The sequence below is a fragment of the Lineus longissimus genome, chromosome 4 (genome assembly GCF_910592395.1).
Source record: "Lineus longissimus chromosome 4, tnLinLong1.2, whole genome shotgun sequence".
Classification (NCBI taxonomy): domain Eukaryota; kingdom Metazoa; phylum Nemertea; class Pilidiophora; order Heteronemertea; family Lineidae; genus Lineus; species Lineus longissimus.
In genome coordinates, this window is record NC_088311.1 from 24,795,913 (window position 1) to 24,813,886 (window position 17,974).

Here is a 17,974-nt window from a genome sequence, read left to right on the forward strand (position 1 = left end):
CCTGGTTGTGACTTCCTCATCTCTCTCATCATGTTGTCAACACGGTGGAGCAGCCAGGACTGATTCGGCCTGGCTGTGACTTCCTCATCTCTCTCACCATGTTGACAACTTGGCAGAGCAGCCAATGGCTGTGACTGTCTCATCTCTCTCATCATGTTGTCAGCACGATGGAGGAGCCAGGACTGTCAAACAGTTGTGTGAGCTCACTAGAGCTTGCACTTACATAATAGTGTAAAACTAAAATTTATATAATATATATATATATGTATATAAAACCGTCATCGGGTGCGCATCCGATATGCCACGAGATCCTTTACCGTCAATTCCCTTACCGTCTTCGGATGCGCATCCGATATGCCACGAGATCCTTCACCGTCAATTCCCTTACCGTCTTCGGATCCGATACGCCACGAGATCCTTCACCGTCAATTCCCTTACCGTCTTCGGATGCGCATCCGATATGCCACGAGATCCTTTACCGTCAATTTCTTTACCGTCATCGGATGCGCATCCGATATGCCACGAGATCCTTCACCGTCAATTCCCTTACCGTCTTCGGATGCGCATCCGATATGCCACGAGATCCTTTACCGTCAATTTCTTTACCGTCATCGGATGCGCATCCGATATGCCACGAGTTTTTTTGTTACCTCACCGTCAATTCCTATACCGTCATGGATGCCACGAGCTTTGTTCGCGTTGTAAAGGTTTCGGGGATACGACTAATGCATGCGAGCACCGTCGGCGGAACCCCAAACCGCCCTCTCGATCTATCCGTAAGAACAAGCCACTCTCGTGACCGTCACAGTTACGGACTCCGGACCTCCAGACTTTAGAGACCGAGCTTTTCTTTACCTTACAATTACTGTATACTCGGCGCCTCACTTATATGTGTTGTTTTTTTCACATACATTGTTCTCGTGGTTTACGGAAAAGTAGGCCTAAAATGTTATAGTGTCTAAAAACAATATTCAGTTAATGGAATTACACTTTTTTCCATTACTGCTTGCTTGATATTGCCCTAACAACTTTTTCATGAATCAATTTTGAGCATTATGTTTACAACGTAGTTAGTATAGCACGAAATATGAGTCTAAAATGCCAAATACTTGCAACTATTATGTTAATCACTGAAATCTTAGTGTACTAATTGCTCGCTATAAGCTAGGTTATTGCGCCCCTAAACCAACGTACTGACAACGCTACCTCCCCGGAACTCAAACTTTAACGTGAGTTAATTGTAATCTTACTCTCTATATACCAAAGTGATTTACCTAGGAATACAGTTGCACTTCACTGAAAACTAATGATGTGTTGATGAGTTCAATGAATCCTTCGATTCCTTTGGTTTTCTTGGCGAACTGACGTCCGACAATCAATGACCCGTTGACACTTGACGTGTACCTGCAATACGCCATTGCCGTAGTGTGTAAACAGATCTATTTTTGGACGAAACTCAGCCCCTCACAAACTTTGGTCCATTTCGCCAATGATGACACTGCTTCTAGACTGTACCACAGGACTTTAAGCTGTAGCAGCGCAAACAAGAGTTAAGACAAATGTCCGCTGCCAGCCGCTGCTGGACCAACCCCCTCGCCCGCCCCCCATCATGATCATCAGATTCAGAGGCCTGGCTGAGCCCTGTGATTTAGCCAAATTCAATATGATTCTTTTCTACTTTGATGTTAAGGCCCTTGTGTCATGCAGCGTATTTGGTAGCACCGGTACACAACTTATGTTAAACCGCGCCGTCTGCTGCAATTCAAATTGCATATGACGCCAACGGAATTGTGACGACTTGTTTCTCCAATCTTTTAGTGAACAGTGATCACGGGCTGTGGGAATTGCGAAGGGATGGTGTAGAGTATCGCCACAACAATGTTGATATGATCACTCGTCGTTTCAGCGGGCATGACTTGGTACATCCAGTGACCCAGCAAAAAGTAGCCTCGGTACAGCCAGAAGTAGCAACAACTCGCAAAAGGGGATCCTTGTCTGACTGGTGGCTGGACCACATGGTAGGTCACCATCAAATAAGGGAGTGGATCCAGCACAGCTGGATAGAGGGGGCCCCGTTGAGGGCGAAGCCTGAATATGGTGAGGGCTCGCCCTCACAATCACATGAATTGAAAGCGCAGTAGGCGCTCACCCACGAAGGGAGGTCTGGGGGTCTCCAGCAGGAAAATTTTGAAACTGAGATGCTCTCAGATGCGTTTCCCAAGTGTCTGAGAGACGATGTTTACTCGTTAATTCACTGCAAAGAAATGCATAACGAAAAAGCCACCTAGGTTTTCTTCTTTGGGTTGTGAGGAGAATATTTCAAATCATTTGAGCAGCAGTGTCTACATGTAACCTGAGTTAATTGTAATCTTACTCTCTATATACCAAAGTGATTTACCTAGGAATACAGTTGCACTTCACTGAAAACTAATGATGTGTTGATGAGTTCAATGAATCCTTCGATTCCTTTGGTTTTCTTGGCGAACTGACGTCCGACAATCCACAATGACCCGTTGACGTGTACCTGCAATACGCCATTGCCGTAGTGTAGATCTATTTTTGGACGAAACTCAGCCCCTCAAAAACTTTGTGGTCCATTTTGCCAATGATGGCACTGCTTCTAGGCTGTACCACAGCACTTTAAGCTGTAGCAACGATAAGCAAGCGTCAAGACAAATGTCCGCTGCCAGCTGCTGCTGGATCAACCCCTTCGCCCCCCGCCCCCCATCGTCACTGACATCAGCAGATTCGGAGGCCTGGCCCAGCCCTGTGATTTAGCTAAATTCAATATGATTCTTTTCTACTGTGATGTTAAGGCCCTTGTGTCATGCAGCGTATTCCGTTGCACCGGTACACAACTTATGTTAAACCACAATGTCCGCTGCAATTCAAATTGCATGTGACGCCAACGGAATGAATAGTGACGACTTGTTTCTCCAATCTTTTAGTGAACAGTGACCAGCCCACCAGGTAGAATGTCCACCATCACCCAAGGAATTGATCGCATTCCCGATTCTCTCTGCTTTCTGGTCCTGAATGAAGATGGTGCTGTAGTTAGTGTAAGTTTCTGGCAGATTTGTGAAGCCTGCAAGAGATGATTATCCACAGAATGATGCCATAGTCAGGTTTTTATGTTGGTAAAAGCTGCGCTGAGTTGGATTTGACAATAACGGATTTTGTAAGGGAATTGATCTGTGTATACTTGTCATCATTATTTGTGATCTTCTCGGTTCGATTGTGAATTGGCACAATGTCATGCAAGTTCGGTTGGAAGAGAAAGACTGGAGAGAAAGTAAGCCTGAAAAAATCCAGTGCATTTGAGAAGGAGTCAAAAGATGATGACGATAATGAAGTGAGCAATGGAGAGGTTGATTGGCTCAGCCTTATGCCGAAGAAGAAGAGAATCATGTGCCTTGAAGATGCTCAGGCAAAGAGTGATCGGTTGAAGAAGGAGGGATCAACATTGGCTGATGCTGAGAGGTAAAAGTTACGTGCCTAAAATGATGAATGATGCTTCGCTGTTACGATGTTGACAAGAGTGTAAACTTAATAGTGATCTTGGTTATATCATAGCATACCTCAATTGAGCTACTCCATGTTCAGTGATCAACTCAGTTGTACTGTTAACCACACTACTGAATGTGCACCATACAAAAATGTCCACTTTTCTAGGTATTGGGAAGCAATCAAGAAGTGGGAGGGGGCACTGCAGTTGACCCCTGAAGATGAGACCATTCATGAGATGATATCACAGGTAATTAAATTTCAAGGGGAGAACACACAACACTGGATTGAAAGATTTCTTAAACCTAAAGAGAAGCTACATACATGTATACTTCCTTAAATTAGATTCTTATTTCGTTTTTATTTATTTCTCCCCTTATACTTGTAATAGTATGTGAGAAGTTTATTTTGTTGGTTAGGTTCCAGATGTATCTTGAACATTTTGGGGAGACCTAGCCCTTGATTCACCAGCTCTTACTTGTGTTCAACATGAGTTACTTCTTTCCAGGCATACACCATTCTTCATGAGGTCTACCCTGCCGTGAGGTCTGCTAGAAAAGTGATTGAAATAAATCCCAGGTGGTGGATTGCTCATCAGACGCTTGGCCGAGCTGAGTTGAACTTGGGAGAAGTTAGATTGGTAAGGAAATGTCTCTTTGTTCCAATGGTTGAGGGCAAATACGTTGTCAAGAAGAGTTCGCTTCATGAAGACACAAACTTTGGCTCAGGTTACTCATCCATTCAATTTCAATTCCAATACAGTTTTTGAATTTCCAATACAGTTTTTGAGTTTTGACTCCCAACCTTATGGCTCTTTGATCAAATGGTTTTGTAACGTTTTGAAAGTATTTGAAATGTCAAGAGCTCTCCAAAGCTTCTGTAGTCAATCCAAATGCCTTTGTCAAGTTTTTCTCAGAGATTTTATTTGCTTCATCACTTCCAGGCCATCAAAAGTTTCTCAAGAGCTCTGCACATCAATCCGGCTAGTGAGGAGTTATGGGTGGACGATCTCAACTGGGCAAGACAACTACTCAAACAAAAAATAGACTTACAGGAAGAGTTAAGAACAGCTAAGGATAACTGTACAGCTACAGTGACTGAACTTGTTGAAGACAGTGAAACAGCTGTTGAGCTACACACGACTAGAAACTATCCAAATGAAACATTACGAAGTGAGAAGGAGACATTGTCTATAAAAAAACTGCCATCGAATTATGTTCAAATGAGAGATGTACTGAAATGAAAGAACTGTTACTCATTAGAGAAATGCCATGGGCTTGAAAGAAGTATAAAAATATCTCATGGTGCTACTATAGTCGTAGTCCCACCTATCATAAAATCCCGTGTTTTTTCAAGACCCGTGTCTTCGCCGTGTGTCAAAAAACCCGCGGTGCACTTACACCTATCAGTAGTGTTAGATAATGGTTAATAGCCCCGGCGACAGGTGCGCTGTAGGTAGGGAGCTCTCCTGTGTTTCTTTCCCGTTGGAGGGCGCGCAATACCGAGGCAACTACACCGCGCCATCTGTCGCCGGATCTTAGAACTTGCGATTGCCGTGTCTATTCAGATTCCACCTATCAAAAAACCCGTGTTGAACATGGGTGTAAATTAGCCCCATCGAGCTCGATGGGGCTAATAGACACGGGGATTTGACACACAGGTCTATTTGGACACAGCAATTCATAGGTGTAAGCACAAAAGACACGGGGATTTGATAGGTGGAAGTACGACTTGTGCTATTGCAGGTTTGTGTTGAACATGGTCGAGTGTGCAGTCGTGTTTTATCCTGATGTTAATCGTCATATACTGGCAGTACAACACAGTTTATACCACACCCGAGGAAAGTTTGCAGTTGGCTGTGCTATGCAGATAATCTGGCTGATCTATGACTTGTTCGGCTGTAAATAACTTTTGATTGAATATAATTATTTATTAGGAATATTTATGTTGTATATTTATCTATGCTCACTACCCGAGCGGTCACACCCTTACCGACACCACACCAAAGGTTTGAGGTGAGGCTATAAAACAACGTACATAGTTGAATAGCCTCATTGTGAAAACCTTGGTATCGCTATTGAATGGCATGCTAGATGAGACTCCACACAAGAGAATGTTCTTTGTGAGAAGGACAGATTGTGACTTGGTCTTTTGTGATGTACATGTCATTCCAACTACTGATACATCCAACTACTGGTTTTCACATCGACATGTTGTGACTTGTCTTCAGTCCTCAGGATTTGGGTAAGATTCATAGGCATTTTGGTTAGAGCACTTGCATTTTGATGTGATGTGAATTTGGCCTTGGCCACACTTGGCCATCTCCATGATTATATTCAGATGCATCGTCATCAATGAACATGCCAGTGGTGCAATGGTCAAATATTCGGGACAATATTAGGCATGTAGTTGTGGCAATCCGAGACAATGTGGGACAATTTCATTTATACCAACTGAACGCTGACCTTTTTGGTCATTTCTCATAAAGAAAGAAACAGAAACCAAAGAAATTTATAAAATAAAGCATTTATTCAGGGTTCCTTGTTTACATCAGAGAGAGTTCATACAGGACCAAAAAACAGTAGGCTTTATACGACAGGCAACAATCCTAGAGGGTGGCTGTAAACTGGAATTAGGTATATTTGGCCAAAATGTCCACAGACTTGGATTTTTGGTTGTCATCTCAGTGCCGTAACTCTATTTTTCATCAGCAAGAGAGAGCAATGTTGGTGATCGAACCCACAAACGATTTTCATCAGATCCACATGGATAATGGAAGATCTACCGACACACCTTTTCAGAAACGAATATCTAAAATTTGAGCACCCTGATCTAGCTGAAGTGAGACAAAGTTGATAAATTTCCACAATTCAAAAGATGTTATTGCTTTCAATTCTACAAAGGCTACATGGTTGGCAGTGAACGTGACTGGCACATCTATGAATGATAATGATTGTACCATAGAGCCAATCACAAAGGAAACAGTTAAACGTTTCAAAGCGATCAGAATCGTGAGGATATCTCAGATTCACCCAGGTTAAACCTTACACGCCTAAGTCTAGTAGTCCAGGTAGTGTTTGTACACAGAATATAACTAAGTATAAACAACACACACACACTGTATAATACATGGGAGAAAATTTCAAAGGTATTCACATCGAACATGGTCTAATGTACACTGGTCAGCCTAACAACTCTGCAGACGACTATCACAGCATTGTACTTACAATGTAATGTACAACTGCTGCCCTCAATGAGAAAGACTTCAAGAGTATCAAGCATGAACATTAGCAATGTGCTCATCCGGCACCCGAGCTTCAGCTTATTCTATTTTCAAATTTACATTCATTCCAAAATATCACTTAACTTGTTACAGGTGGCGACCTGGTGATTTAACAAACCTATAGGCCTCGCCCATCCCTTTGCTGGTTACTGTTATACACTCCACTCAAACTGACATCTATGAGTAGATTGGACCTTTAGAATGCAATCACCAGACATTTTCCATCATCTCAATTCCTAATTCCAACCATCTATATACATAAATGTAACTCGCCTCATCAGTCCAGACACAGTCATGTAGGACAGCTGGTAAGCTCCTACCAACGTATTTATTTACAGAGCAACAAAACCCGTTCATGATTGAAGATATTTTAACAAATATTTGTGAGCTTCCTGTTTGATGAACAGTTTCAAAACTACACGTAACATAAAAGTTACACTACCAGGGTGTTTTTTTTAATTATCTACAATACATAAATGGGTAAAAATGAAAAGATAAAGTTTTGAATGAATGAAGGACTGATTGATGGAAGGTAACTCCTTCGGTGCACCATTTGGTATTGTACAATGGTTTTTTAAGCTGAGCAGAGAAAGTGATCAAGTTTGATAAATGATAATACTGCATCTGTTTCGATTACAGGACTTGCAGAGTTTACAATACCTTACTTGACCTTTGTTTTTGACAGAAGATAAGTTTACGAGTTCTCTTAGTACAAAACTCTCCCAAAGCATATCAATGAAATTGATATTTTTTCATGTTCATGTGCCTTTTTTCACTTAAACTCTTAAGTTTTTTTACTAAATTCTCACTTTCTTCCAATGATTAAGAATACCAAGCTTTTGTTTTTAAAACTGTACATTCTTTTTAAAAGTCCTCTATGTACATGTACAAGACATAAATGCAGTACTTTTATTGCACGAATTAATAGCAATTGGCTATTTAGATCAATCAATACACCAGGTACTAATAGGCAGGTTTGAGCTTCATGCTTGGTGAAGACAGAAACTGGCTTTCAAAAGCCACTTTAGATATGGTGAAAGACACAGAGAACAAAAAGTGATTTGTTATCAAAAGGCTTGTTCACTTCTGTCCATGGGTTGTTGATATTTGATTTCAGTTCGATCAGGTTCTGACTATTACACCAGGAAGGTGTCATATCATCAACTGGGACGAAGTGTGATCGCCATGTAGATTAAGATATAAGTTACATGGAATGTGTAGAAACCACCAGTTCAAGGTAGATCTACATGCTGACTCATCAGAATCACATTGATGATCACATTTTACAACTGTACAATTTTTGAAAATTGTGTCAATTTGACAAAATATACATCCCTGATGATGAATTTACATCTGAATTTACATGGAACTCTTTGAGTATTCACTTCAGTACATAGCACTCGGGGACCGACACATTTTGCCAAGGGAAACCTACTGGTGACCTATGGAATCGGAGTGGTGGCTAAGGAATCACACTGGTTGCCAACACACTGGGGTTTAACCCACAAGAAGCCATGGAAACTCAAGTGGTAACCAATGGAAGACCAAGAGGTAACCAATGGAAAATCAAGTGATCACCAATGGAAAACCAACTGATCACCAATGGAAAACCACATGTTCACCATGGAAACCAAATAATCACCAATGGCAACCCATAGTGGCATCATCATCGTCTGCCATGACGATGTGGTCCATGATGGATATGTTCATATCACAACCTCCCACAACTCCGTCTAATCATTCTTCTTCTCCTCTTTCCGTTTGATGTCATTCTTCGTCGTTTCTGGTTCCTTCTTTTCCCGAGACATTGCTCGCTTCAGCGCGTCCCACATGCCACCCATGAAGACTGCGCAGAAGAGATTCTCGAAGGGAACGAACGGGTCGTGTATTCCAAGGAGCAGGGAGGAGAGCTTGAAGTAGATGAGGAACATCACCACTCCGAAGTAGATGAGAGCGTGGGGGGCAGTCAGGTACTTCTCCCTTTCTAGCACGAATACCACAGCGCTCAGGAAGCTAGCCTTGGTGGTACTGTAAAGGAGGAGGAGGAGGAGGTCATCAGTAAATCAACATTCCACTATCTTTCACAAACAATGAAATATGACAACAAACTGTTAAATACAAGTGCTAACTTTTAGTGCTTCGTTACCGATGTTAAAAATAGAGTGAAGATAATTGTGCTCAGTTTGTGATGGTATTATGACATTTTATTATATCATTCATTAAAGGTGAGCTGAAGAAGATTTTTGCCTGTAAACTTAGAGTATCGTGTGATTGTACAATTCAAATGTTTGAGTTACTTGGACAGCATTTTGGGAATGCCTCCAACTTTCATCTAAAAGTTTTGCAGTATTTAGTGAGCATAGGTGCACCGTTCCCCCCAAAAGATTAACCAAAATTACACGCAAATAACACCCCAAAATGAAAAGTCCCTTCAAAGCACCGGAGAGCATATAGTCTTGTCCACTAACCCACCTCCTTGGGAGGCTATGTTTGCATTGAATATTTTTGCTGGCGAAGGGTCATAAACCTGAAATTCAAGCGTTTTTTTAAAGGCACACTCCATACATAATACTCACAATGATGGTTGTAAGAACTCATTAGTACCGGGAATCCACAAACCTCGTACTACACGCTCTAACATTCTCATCTCAGTATATCCTGAGCCTACAAACAAGAGATATCCAATCAGATGACTCCGTTAGCACGAGTGTGTCGCAGTAACGACTCCTCTCAGATCCAGGCCCATGGGAAGGATGCTGGGAGTGTAGAGAGATTCAGAACGTCATGGTAACATCTGTTGCTTTCTATGGGTTTTTTTGATGCCACAGAAGAATGTGGATAGGTATCGAACTGATGACAAAATGAGTGAAATGATGGAGATTCAGAATCACACCTTTCAATTTTGGTATCAGATCCTGCCGTCCAATCGTTGCAACAGTAAACAAGGTGTGGTCATTGTCTTTCTCTAATCGAACGACAACTATTCACTCGAGTAGAAAGTAAGTTTTACATCTTCTATGTCACCATGTCTCTGAATCCATCAACACAATACAACACGTCATGCTGAGAATATTGACAATACCAATACCACATGCAAGCAGTGCAAAAGCAGCCATGTTAAGTTTGAGATGATGTGGAAACAGTAGAATTAGAGAGATTTTCTGCTAACAACATAAGGAAAAGAGATCTGTAAATCTATCAAAAGTTGAAGGAAAGAAATGATGGAATCTCGTTATACATGTAGTTTTAAGGATACAGAAATAAAACAAATAACAGTCTTTGATGGAAAAACATTAATGAACTGTTACGCAACGAACAATTTCTTTCATCTGGTATCATGATCTCAAACTTCATGTAAAGCAGAGGAAGTCAGCCTTGTTAAAGTGCGAATGTGGCCCCATTTTTCAAGAATGAACCATTTGAATCTAAAGATTTAAATGGTCAAGATGAAAATTGGGGGACATATGATGCAGAAGCCATTTTAAGCAGCATAAGCTTAGCAGGATGCAGCCAGACCAGGGACAGGACATATTTGGTTTGGAAAGATTTGGCAAGGAAGGTTGGTCAGGGAAAACAAGCCCCACCCCCTTCCCACCAGCCGAACCACCACTGGTAGGAACTACAATTAAACACAATCACCACCACCCTCCCCCCACCCTCATGGTAACTACGACAATAGCTCTCCTTCAGCCTGTCCCTGGCCAGGTCACCCATGACAACACCCATCACCATATCCACAGAGCATTCTTTACTTACAAGCTTGGCAATACAAGTTCGTTAGTTTCACTTGATTGGCCGACCATGGCCCGCTGTAACAGTTTCATATAATGGCCGGCAGTACCTGATGTGAAACAAATAGACACACGGAATGCATAAAAGCAAAATAGGCTATCACAGGGATATATCTAACATTTCAAAGGGGCAGAAAAATTATTATCCCAAAAGGATCCCTGTCCGTCAAATGGAGAAAGTTGTGCAGGATGATGTTGTTGGGACACATCGTTCACATCTTGGCTGTATCAACGTCTATATGGGGAGAGCGAGGAGGCGTGGTCAGCGCTACTTCAGGGGTCTAAGGGAGAACATTGAAAACGCACTAGATATATCCCTGCACCAAAAACAAAAATGGAACATGACAAAAAGGCCAAAAGAAGAGCATAAACAAAATGTAAGGATGCCACTTCGTACCTGTACTCAGCTTTGGGATACAATCATTTAGCCTAGACATCATGTTGGAGTACTTCCAACCAAATTGACATGGTTCATAAAACTGGATTTTTACCACAACATTAGTCCTTCCTGCTACATTGATATCTGTCAGCTCAACAGATACTGCTGCGTGATGTTTAAAGCAAACTTTGACGAATGTAATTAGAAGAACTTTCAAACTAGCTGCATGATGGTGCTGAGCATTTCGAGTCGAATGTGACCAATAAATTGGAGTGTGTTGTTTTTCATGCCTGGGCCTCGCAACAAGTTCAATAACTACAGAGATATGAGGGGAAATTTGAAGCCCTCTCAGACAGAAAGAAACAAAGCAGATGTACAATGTATATGCTTTGTATCTTGCCTGTCAAGAAAGTCTAAGATACAAAGAGATACTCAGGTTATTTGATCTCAGATAATAGGCAATATAGAGATATATTCCTTTACATTATTGCAAGTAAACAAGTAACCCAGAGGATTTCCACATTCTTGTTGTGGAAATTGAAGTCAACTTCAGGGGTTAAGTTAAGGATTTGAGTGAAACATCTTACGCAAGTTAACAATGCACTATCATTCACACCTTTCAAGGGTTGGTCAAAAGACAAAAGAAACCAAAACATGAAGAACTTAAACTAAGGATTCATAGCCCAATGATCACTATCATCATTGGTACTATACTACTATTGTTCTATGATCAAAACATCAAAATGGGTCTGGAGATTGTCTGGATCTGCAGGAATTAGAAGTAATTCTGTATAGAGTGGTAGCAGCCAAAGTCAGGTGGTACTTCATGTGCATAAACCTTTCTACTGGGCTGACTAGTGGTAGTACCGGTAGGAACACAGTAACATAAGCCGACTGAGCAGGCAGGTATATAAACTGAATCCAGGAATGTATTTTGTAGGAAGCTGAGTCTTCCATGTACAGGTATCTATCAGTACACTCAATGTTAACACCTTCTAAACAGAGTTGCTGAGATTGAGTTTAGTTCAGAAGTTAATGAATGATTGCGTTGAATGACTTGTCAGAAACTCTTGTAATCTAGACTTGGAAAGAAACTCCATTTAGGAACAAGGGACAGTTAGAGTACTTGTATATAACAAAACCTTTTGAATGAAATTGACATGGCCTAGAAATCTAGTGTGCATTGGACTGCTGACTATTGCCGCCTACTGAATTGTAGAATACTGGTTTACCCTGCATATTTTACTTTAGCGATTTGGTTAATTGCGGCTAAAATCCAAAACATAAGACTTAAACATTAGTATTTATCAGATCAACATATAGGGAAGGATGTAGAATAGCACCACACAATTTAGAAATAGCTTGAACACTACACACACAAAGTGATTTCAAAACTATGAAAATTAACATGCTTGAACATGGTGAAAGAACTGTAACAACTATCATGCAGTGTTCCTGTAGGGATGAACCGAGAGGAGACAATGGGTGATATGAATAAAGACTAGCAAATGCTTTTTATCTAAAACTCCATGTACATTTACACTAGGCCTTTCTGTACAAATTCAAAGTAAAAGCACTTGCTAATTTTTATTCATATCACCCCATGTCTTTCCATAGGCATCACCAAGCATATGGAACACTATTCAAAATTTCCTGCTTCCCCGCCAATCAGATTCAGAACCAAATCATTTTTAAGGGTTGTGGTCTTTTTTAAACTACCCACCCAACTCTCCTTGGTGATGCCATTTTTGAAAAGACAAGGGATTTAACGAATTGTACAGATATGTATAATGACAACATATTATATCAGAAAGAAAACTGCATGAATTCTGTTTCCCATTCAACCTTGGTGTTCCTTACCGGCAGGTGCATGGCAAGATCAGGTTTTTTATTGCCCTGGTATGCGATCATGAAAGCTGAGGGTACTAATCAATATTTCCTCTTCCTCTCAGTACCAAGGAAGCAATGGGTTTTGGCAAGTACTTATGTTGAACTAACTGATCATGGCAAAAATCAAAAATTAAGATCGATGATGAACAGTTGATAATACCTTCGTTAGCTTGTATTTTTGCAACATCTTTGTACATTAAGTTTGGCAAGTTGGAGTTTTGAAAATGAAGTAGGCCTACCGGTATAGAACTTTGTTTATGAGACCGTGATTGAACGTTGCGTCAATCAGTGTCAATACCGTTGCATTGTCCTAAAGTTGCTGCGTCATCCGTGGATTTGGTGACTTTGTTTATGAGGTATAGATGCCCTTTCACCTCACACTCACCTTTGACAATTCCAATGAGAACAATAACGATATAAGATCCAGGATATAATTTGGCGGCGATGGTGACTCCGTCGAATATCTTCTTTGTTCGTTGTACCTCTTTCAGCATGTAGAGGATGATCTTGAAAGGCAGGAATCGAGCGATTTTGTATACTAGGTCAAACGGGGAATAGTTGATGAAGTACCTGAAAGAGGACATCAATGTCATGTCATGCTTGACACTATAGAGTGTTTTTACGGCCAGCCATAATCATAACAATGATTCGTCATGCCTGCAGGTGAAACCACTCCATATACCTGTTCAGACCCTGAAAAAGACTAGGAGAGGTAGACTTGCTCGCATTGGTTCATGGAACCACAGAACCTACAGTAGAACTGATGATGTCAATCACAACGCTACCCAGACTGCATCGCTGATTAACACTCAAGCTTCATCAACTTTCTGCATATCTGGAAGACACCATGCAGAGTTAAGGAATAATCACGAATTCATAGAGCAGTCACGTTGTCACATCATCACTTTCAGATCACATTCATGTGTCATGACGTGTGAATTGTGACACGTGAATCAGGGTCTGTGAATCTGGGCACATGACTCCTATGTGAATCTGCCTTTACAGATCAACATCAGCGTCACCTGAAAAATGTTGCGAGTGTTACTTACCACACGATGGATGCCAAGACCAAAGCCTCATGTGATTTGAAAGGTGTTAACACAGCTTCCCCTAATAAGAAGTTTGCGATAAGGTTACCAGCGAAACAGAGCAGCATGCTCGAGACCCAACATGCCAGAGGATGTTTCCGAGAAAATATTGCAGTACCTGAAATGACACAGGAGAGGTTCACTGGTTAGTTAATCATCATAGGTTTATAGACAGTCACCACCGGATATATATTTTCACTGAAGGTTTGGTGCCCATCAACCATTTATTCCAAAAGCTGTCATCCCCGGAAAGTTTATCCCTGGGGACAATTCTTCCCTCAGTGTGGTAACATTGTACTTGTTATACACCGACTGTATTGAGAGGTTGCCAGCTGTGTGATCACCACAGTCAGGTTGACGACATAGGTGGTCTGGATGGGAGCTTTTCTGTTTCTGGTCAACTGAGTCAACAGAGCCTCAGGTCTTGTGCTGCAGACTCCATTAACTCCATAAAAGTCCCTTCCTAGGGGAACAGGATGGCCATCACATTAACAATGTGAGACAATATCTCTCTGAACACTAATTCAACTTTGCAACTGATCATATTGTGGTTCTATCTATTGATAAAATACTCAAAAGTTAGGGCTGCATCTTCAGTATCACAATCAGATGCTCGGAGCTGTAAGCACTTTCCAGGTACATGTGCAGCTTATACCATCTCCAGCCTATGTAGATCATAGAAAGCAACTTCATAATCTTACTGGTAGCAGAACAGTGCAGACTATTTTTACAGCTTAGTAGAGAAGGGCGTACATGTAAAGCATGTATAGGCTTGACATGCACTGTATCCCAGTCTGTTCCATCAGGTGAATACTTCATAGTGTAATCCAGGAGATATGCATGCAGCTGAAGACCGAGTGTCTTAGGCCAGAACAAACAAAACGTTGGGCGGACGTTTTCATGTTCAACTTGGAAGGGCAGAAGATTCATTTGGAGATTATGATCTAGCAAAAGCATGTCTTACTCATTCCGGCTACAATGAGTAATAGGCCCTTTTGAATAAGACGAATCAAAGCAATAACAAATCAAATGCGCACACTCAGAACATGTCAGAAGGTCTAGTCGATTTGGGAAAATGCATGTTCTAGGCGAAACGCATGACTGGTCAGCACCGGAACAAACTTCTTCGAAAAGGTCGATACAAGATCTCCGACTTCGACTGAGCAACATGGCATTGGCAATTGAGCAACCGTGCAATGCAGTGTGAACTGATAAAAGCATCCTTGTTCAACTAGTGTGATCACTTTTAATCCACAACAACCTCATCCACTACAACTTTACAAGAAATTGCAAGGCCGTCTGGAATGCCCTTTTTGCTGCTGCGAGCATTCTTTACCTGCTCTCATGATGACTGGTTCCATGATTGGTTTCACAGCTCAGCAGTATTAGGTCATTAATATTATACCTAAGAATACAACATTCAAACTTTACTTTGGTAGAGTGAACTCACTAGGTTTTCAACACTTCGTTTTTGACCCTCAAAGAGACGTAACCACACCCGTAAGCCTTTTCAACTAAGATGAATCAAACCCCCAACAAATCAAATGTGCACACTCAGAACCCGTCAGAAGGACCAAGCAGACTTCCGACAATGCCATAAGCCACTATTATCCTTTATTCCAGGTGAAACACATGACTGGTCCGTGCCAAAACAAACTTCTTGGAATTCGCCCATAATTTACTGACACCCCCCCCCCCCCCCCACTCGGCCAGTGACAACAAACGTAAAATTGTCACTAAATGTCAGTGGGAGTGGGAGTGGGGGGGGGGGGGGGGGTACTATATGTAAACGTATGTTGAGTACTATTATTTCCACGTATAGGCATGATCATATTCATAATGATAACATATAGGCCTACAGTCAATGTACACAATACTACACTACACACTGACTGGAGACTCACCGGTTTGTGGCGCGTCCTCCCGAACCATCATGCACATCAGCGCATAGTGAGCTATATCGAAATATGGATACATTTTTAATTTAGTGACAACAGTCGCTATATCCATGAAGGTTTGTGGATCCATCTTGGCAGTTTTTGTTGCCGAAACACCGAGCTAAAAAAGGGAGGACTGCTCCTTGTCGAAGAAATCCGAAGCTGCGTCTTTTGGCTCCGACTGATGCTGCCATCTATCCTAAAGGCATGAAAGGGTATCCGTTCCTTTCGCTCCCTGACCTTTTCGACCCCAGTCGTTCTGACTGGGAGTCAAGTTTCTCCAGAGACTTCCACCAGGGTGCAATGGTAGTTATCTCCAGTGAAACAACCTTGAAAATTCTAATTTACCCTTAGGAAAAATGTGACCTGGCCCACACCTGGCTGCCCAAGGTCAGTGAGCCACCCTGGGCCAAGCCTGGTTCTGACCTGGCTATATTGATGTATTTTGGTGGCACGTTCTGCATGACAGAAAGGACTTTGGGAGGATTCACCAGTCTTCTAAGATGGCTAGCTGTGGTCCCAAGTAGTACTCAAGTTGTGCTTTAATAGTTGTCAGGTAGATATTGGGTACAACCAGTATCGTGAGATCAGATAACCAGCTGGCAGAGATTGGTTGTTCCATTGTCCGTCCTTGTGAGATGATTACCATGGTACAACCAAATCCGTTGTCTTGTATCACCCATCTAGAACGCAAGTGTAATGTTGTCGTATACAGCTAAAGGACCCTTTGGAGGTAATTGTGTCAATGTCTTCCCACCCTGACCAGAAACCAGCTGGAAGAGGTTGGTTGTAACGTAGGCTGTCCTGTCGTCTCCAAAGTTTATTAGTGGTAACCTTGGTACAATTTTTAAGAGATGTACGCCTCATATCACCACGGGGCGCGGTGTGGAATCACAAAGAGATACCGCGCTTGAAGTTACCTTTTCAGGAAGAAATTGACAAACAGCTATATTGCCACTTGTACTTTCCCGGGGCTCTTTCTCAATTCCCAACAGAAGTCCTAGGGAGCGAAAGGACTGGGGCGAAAAGGTCAGGGAGCGAAACAACCGCAATTTGAACTAAACTTTAAACTGTCTTCGATTTGTCCTTGCCACAGGTTGTGATATTGATAATGTGGTTTTTATTGGGTCTTCATCGCGGGTCTCCAGAAGGACAACTTTGCCCAGATGGACGCAGTTATCAAACACATGAGTATTTAGATAATAACAACTATATTCAAGTGTTATATCCATGAGAAGATGATTTTATTACAAAGACAGCACGATCGTGACATTATGATAATGATGTGAAATTGGCATATTCCGCCACGCTCTCCTGCTGTGGGTATTCATAAGGGGAAGTCTTGAATCGGACAACGGGCTTTATTTACACACAAACCTAACAGGTACTGTAGACAGTTTCGCGCCAGCATCCAGAAGCAGTGTCTCACTCCGCGAACCTTGCTCCAATCTATGGGGCGCCCGCCCGCCCATATTATGTCGCCGTCACATACGTCCCTCCTTTGAGGAGATGTGCCCCACATCGACAATATTACAATATATATTACTCTCCGCAGATCTGCAGGAGGGCTTAGGCTCAAATCCACGTGCTGGCCAAGCACGGAGAGCCAATCATCCGCTAAGTCAAGCCTCCGGCTTATGAGACTAGGCGGTGGGTTATACCAGTGAAACCTAAGGTACCGTACCATAGTTAACACTAAAAAATAGGCGCAGGCAGCTCCCAAAATTCCGAGCAGGTGGAGGAGTTGACAATTTAACCTATGTTACCTGAGATAACGAAGTACTAGCTCGAGCTAAGTAAGCCCGTAGCGCCTGTTAATCCAGAATTTTATAAAATCAAAAAACTTTAACTATGTAACTAAACTACGGAAATTCGTGTGCTCGACCATTCAGTCCATTAGTCTCTGGGGAGTCATAGCCACACATTTTACTGGAGTCAAATACGTTTGGATATGCAAAACACATCAGTCCTATAAGTCTCTGAAGGGTAATTCGCTTCCATTGAATTCGGATACATTATGGGTAACATTATGGGTCATTTTCTGAACACGAGAGACATTATACCGTATACTAGTACGTCCAAAGTATAGGTCATAACATGCG

At 41.9% G+C, this 17,974-nt stretch overlaps 2 protein-coding genes across 4 annotated transcripts; one reads left to right on the plus strand and one right to left on the minus strand.

Annotated features, from left to right (window-relative positions):
- Positions 1-1,122: 1,122 nt before the first annotated feature.
- Positions 1,123-5,445, plus strand: LOC135487069 (tetratricopeptide repeat protein 33-like). 2 transcript variants are annotated; one of them, XM_064770402.1, is made up of 6 exons: positions 1,123-1,229; positions 1,819-2,018; positions 2,949-3,480; positions 3,673-3,754; positions 4,013-4,144; positions 4,448-5,445. In XM_064770402.1, the coding sequence occupies exons 3-6, from the start codon at positions 3,251-3,253 to the stop codon at positions 4,745-4,747; spliced, it is 744 nt and encodes a 247-aa protein (XP_064626472.1). In that variant the 5' UTR covers positions 1,123-1,229; positions 1,819-2,018; positions 2,949-3,250; the 3' UTR covers positions 4,748-5,445. The 2 variants fall into 2 exon arrangements, with proteins under 2 accessions (XP_064626472.1, XP_064626471.1); XM_064770401.1 differs by having other exon boundaries at positions 1,124-1,229; positions 1,907-2,018.
- A 569-nt stretch (positions 5,446-6,014) lies between these two features.
- LOC135487065 (trimeric intracellular cation channel type 1B.1-like) lies at positions 6,015-16,057 on the minus strand. Of its 2 annotated transcripts, none has more exons than XM_064770396.1 (5): positions 15,840-16,057; positions 13,897-14,053; positions 13,233-13,417; positions 9,364-9,451; positions 6,015-8,815 (listed from the first exon to the last, which is right to left on the minus strand). In XM_064770396.1, exons 1-5 carry the CDS (start codon positions 15,961-15,963, stop codon positions 8,521-8,523), a joined length of 849 nt encoding a protein of 282 aa, XP_064626466.1. In that variant the 5' UTR covers positions 15,964-16,057; the 3' UTR covers positions 6,015-8,520. The 2 variants fall into 2 exon arrangements, with proteins under 2 accessions (XP_064626466.1, XP_064626467.1); XM_064770397.1 differs by lacking the exon at positions 9,364-9,451 and adding an exon at positions 10,544-10,628.
- Positions 16,058-17,974: the final 1,917 nt, after the last annotated feature.

Excerpts from the sequence above, each read along its gene's own strand:
- LOC135487069 (XM_064770402.1), top strand. The coding sequence starts at position 3,251 with ATGTCATGCAAGTTCGGTTGGAAGAGAAAGACTGGAGAGAAAGTAAGC. Across the intron at positions 3,481-3,672 it reads ACATTGGCTGATGCTGAGAG|GTATTGGGAAGCAATCAAGA; the intron begins GTAAAAGTTACG and ends CCACTTTTCTAG. Across the intron at positions 3,755-4,012 it reads TTCATGAGATGATATCACAG|GCATACACCATTCTTCATGA; the intron begins GTAATTAAATTT and ends ACTTCTTTCCAG.
- LOC135487065 (XM_064770396.1), bottom strand. The coding sequence starts at position 15,963 with ATGGATCCACAAACCTTCATGGATATAGCGACTGTTGTCACTAAATTA. Across the intron at positions 13,418-13,896 it reads GTCTTGGCATCCATCGTGTG|GTACTTCATCAACTATTCCC; the intron begins GTAAGTAACACT and ends GTCCTCTTTCAG. Across the intron at positions 8,816-9,363 it reads GAGTTCTTACAACCATCATT|TACCACCAAGGCTAGCTTCC; the intron begins GTGAGTATTATG and ends CCTCCTTTACAG.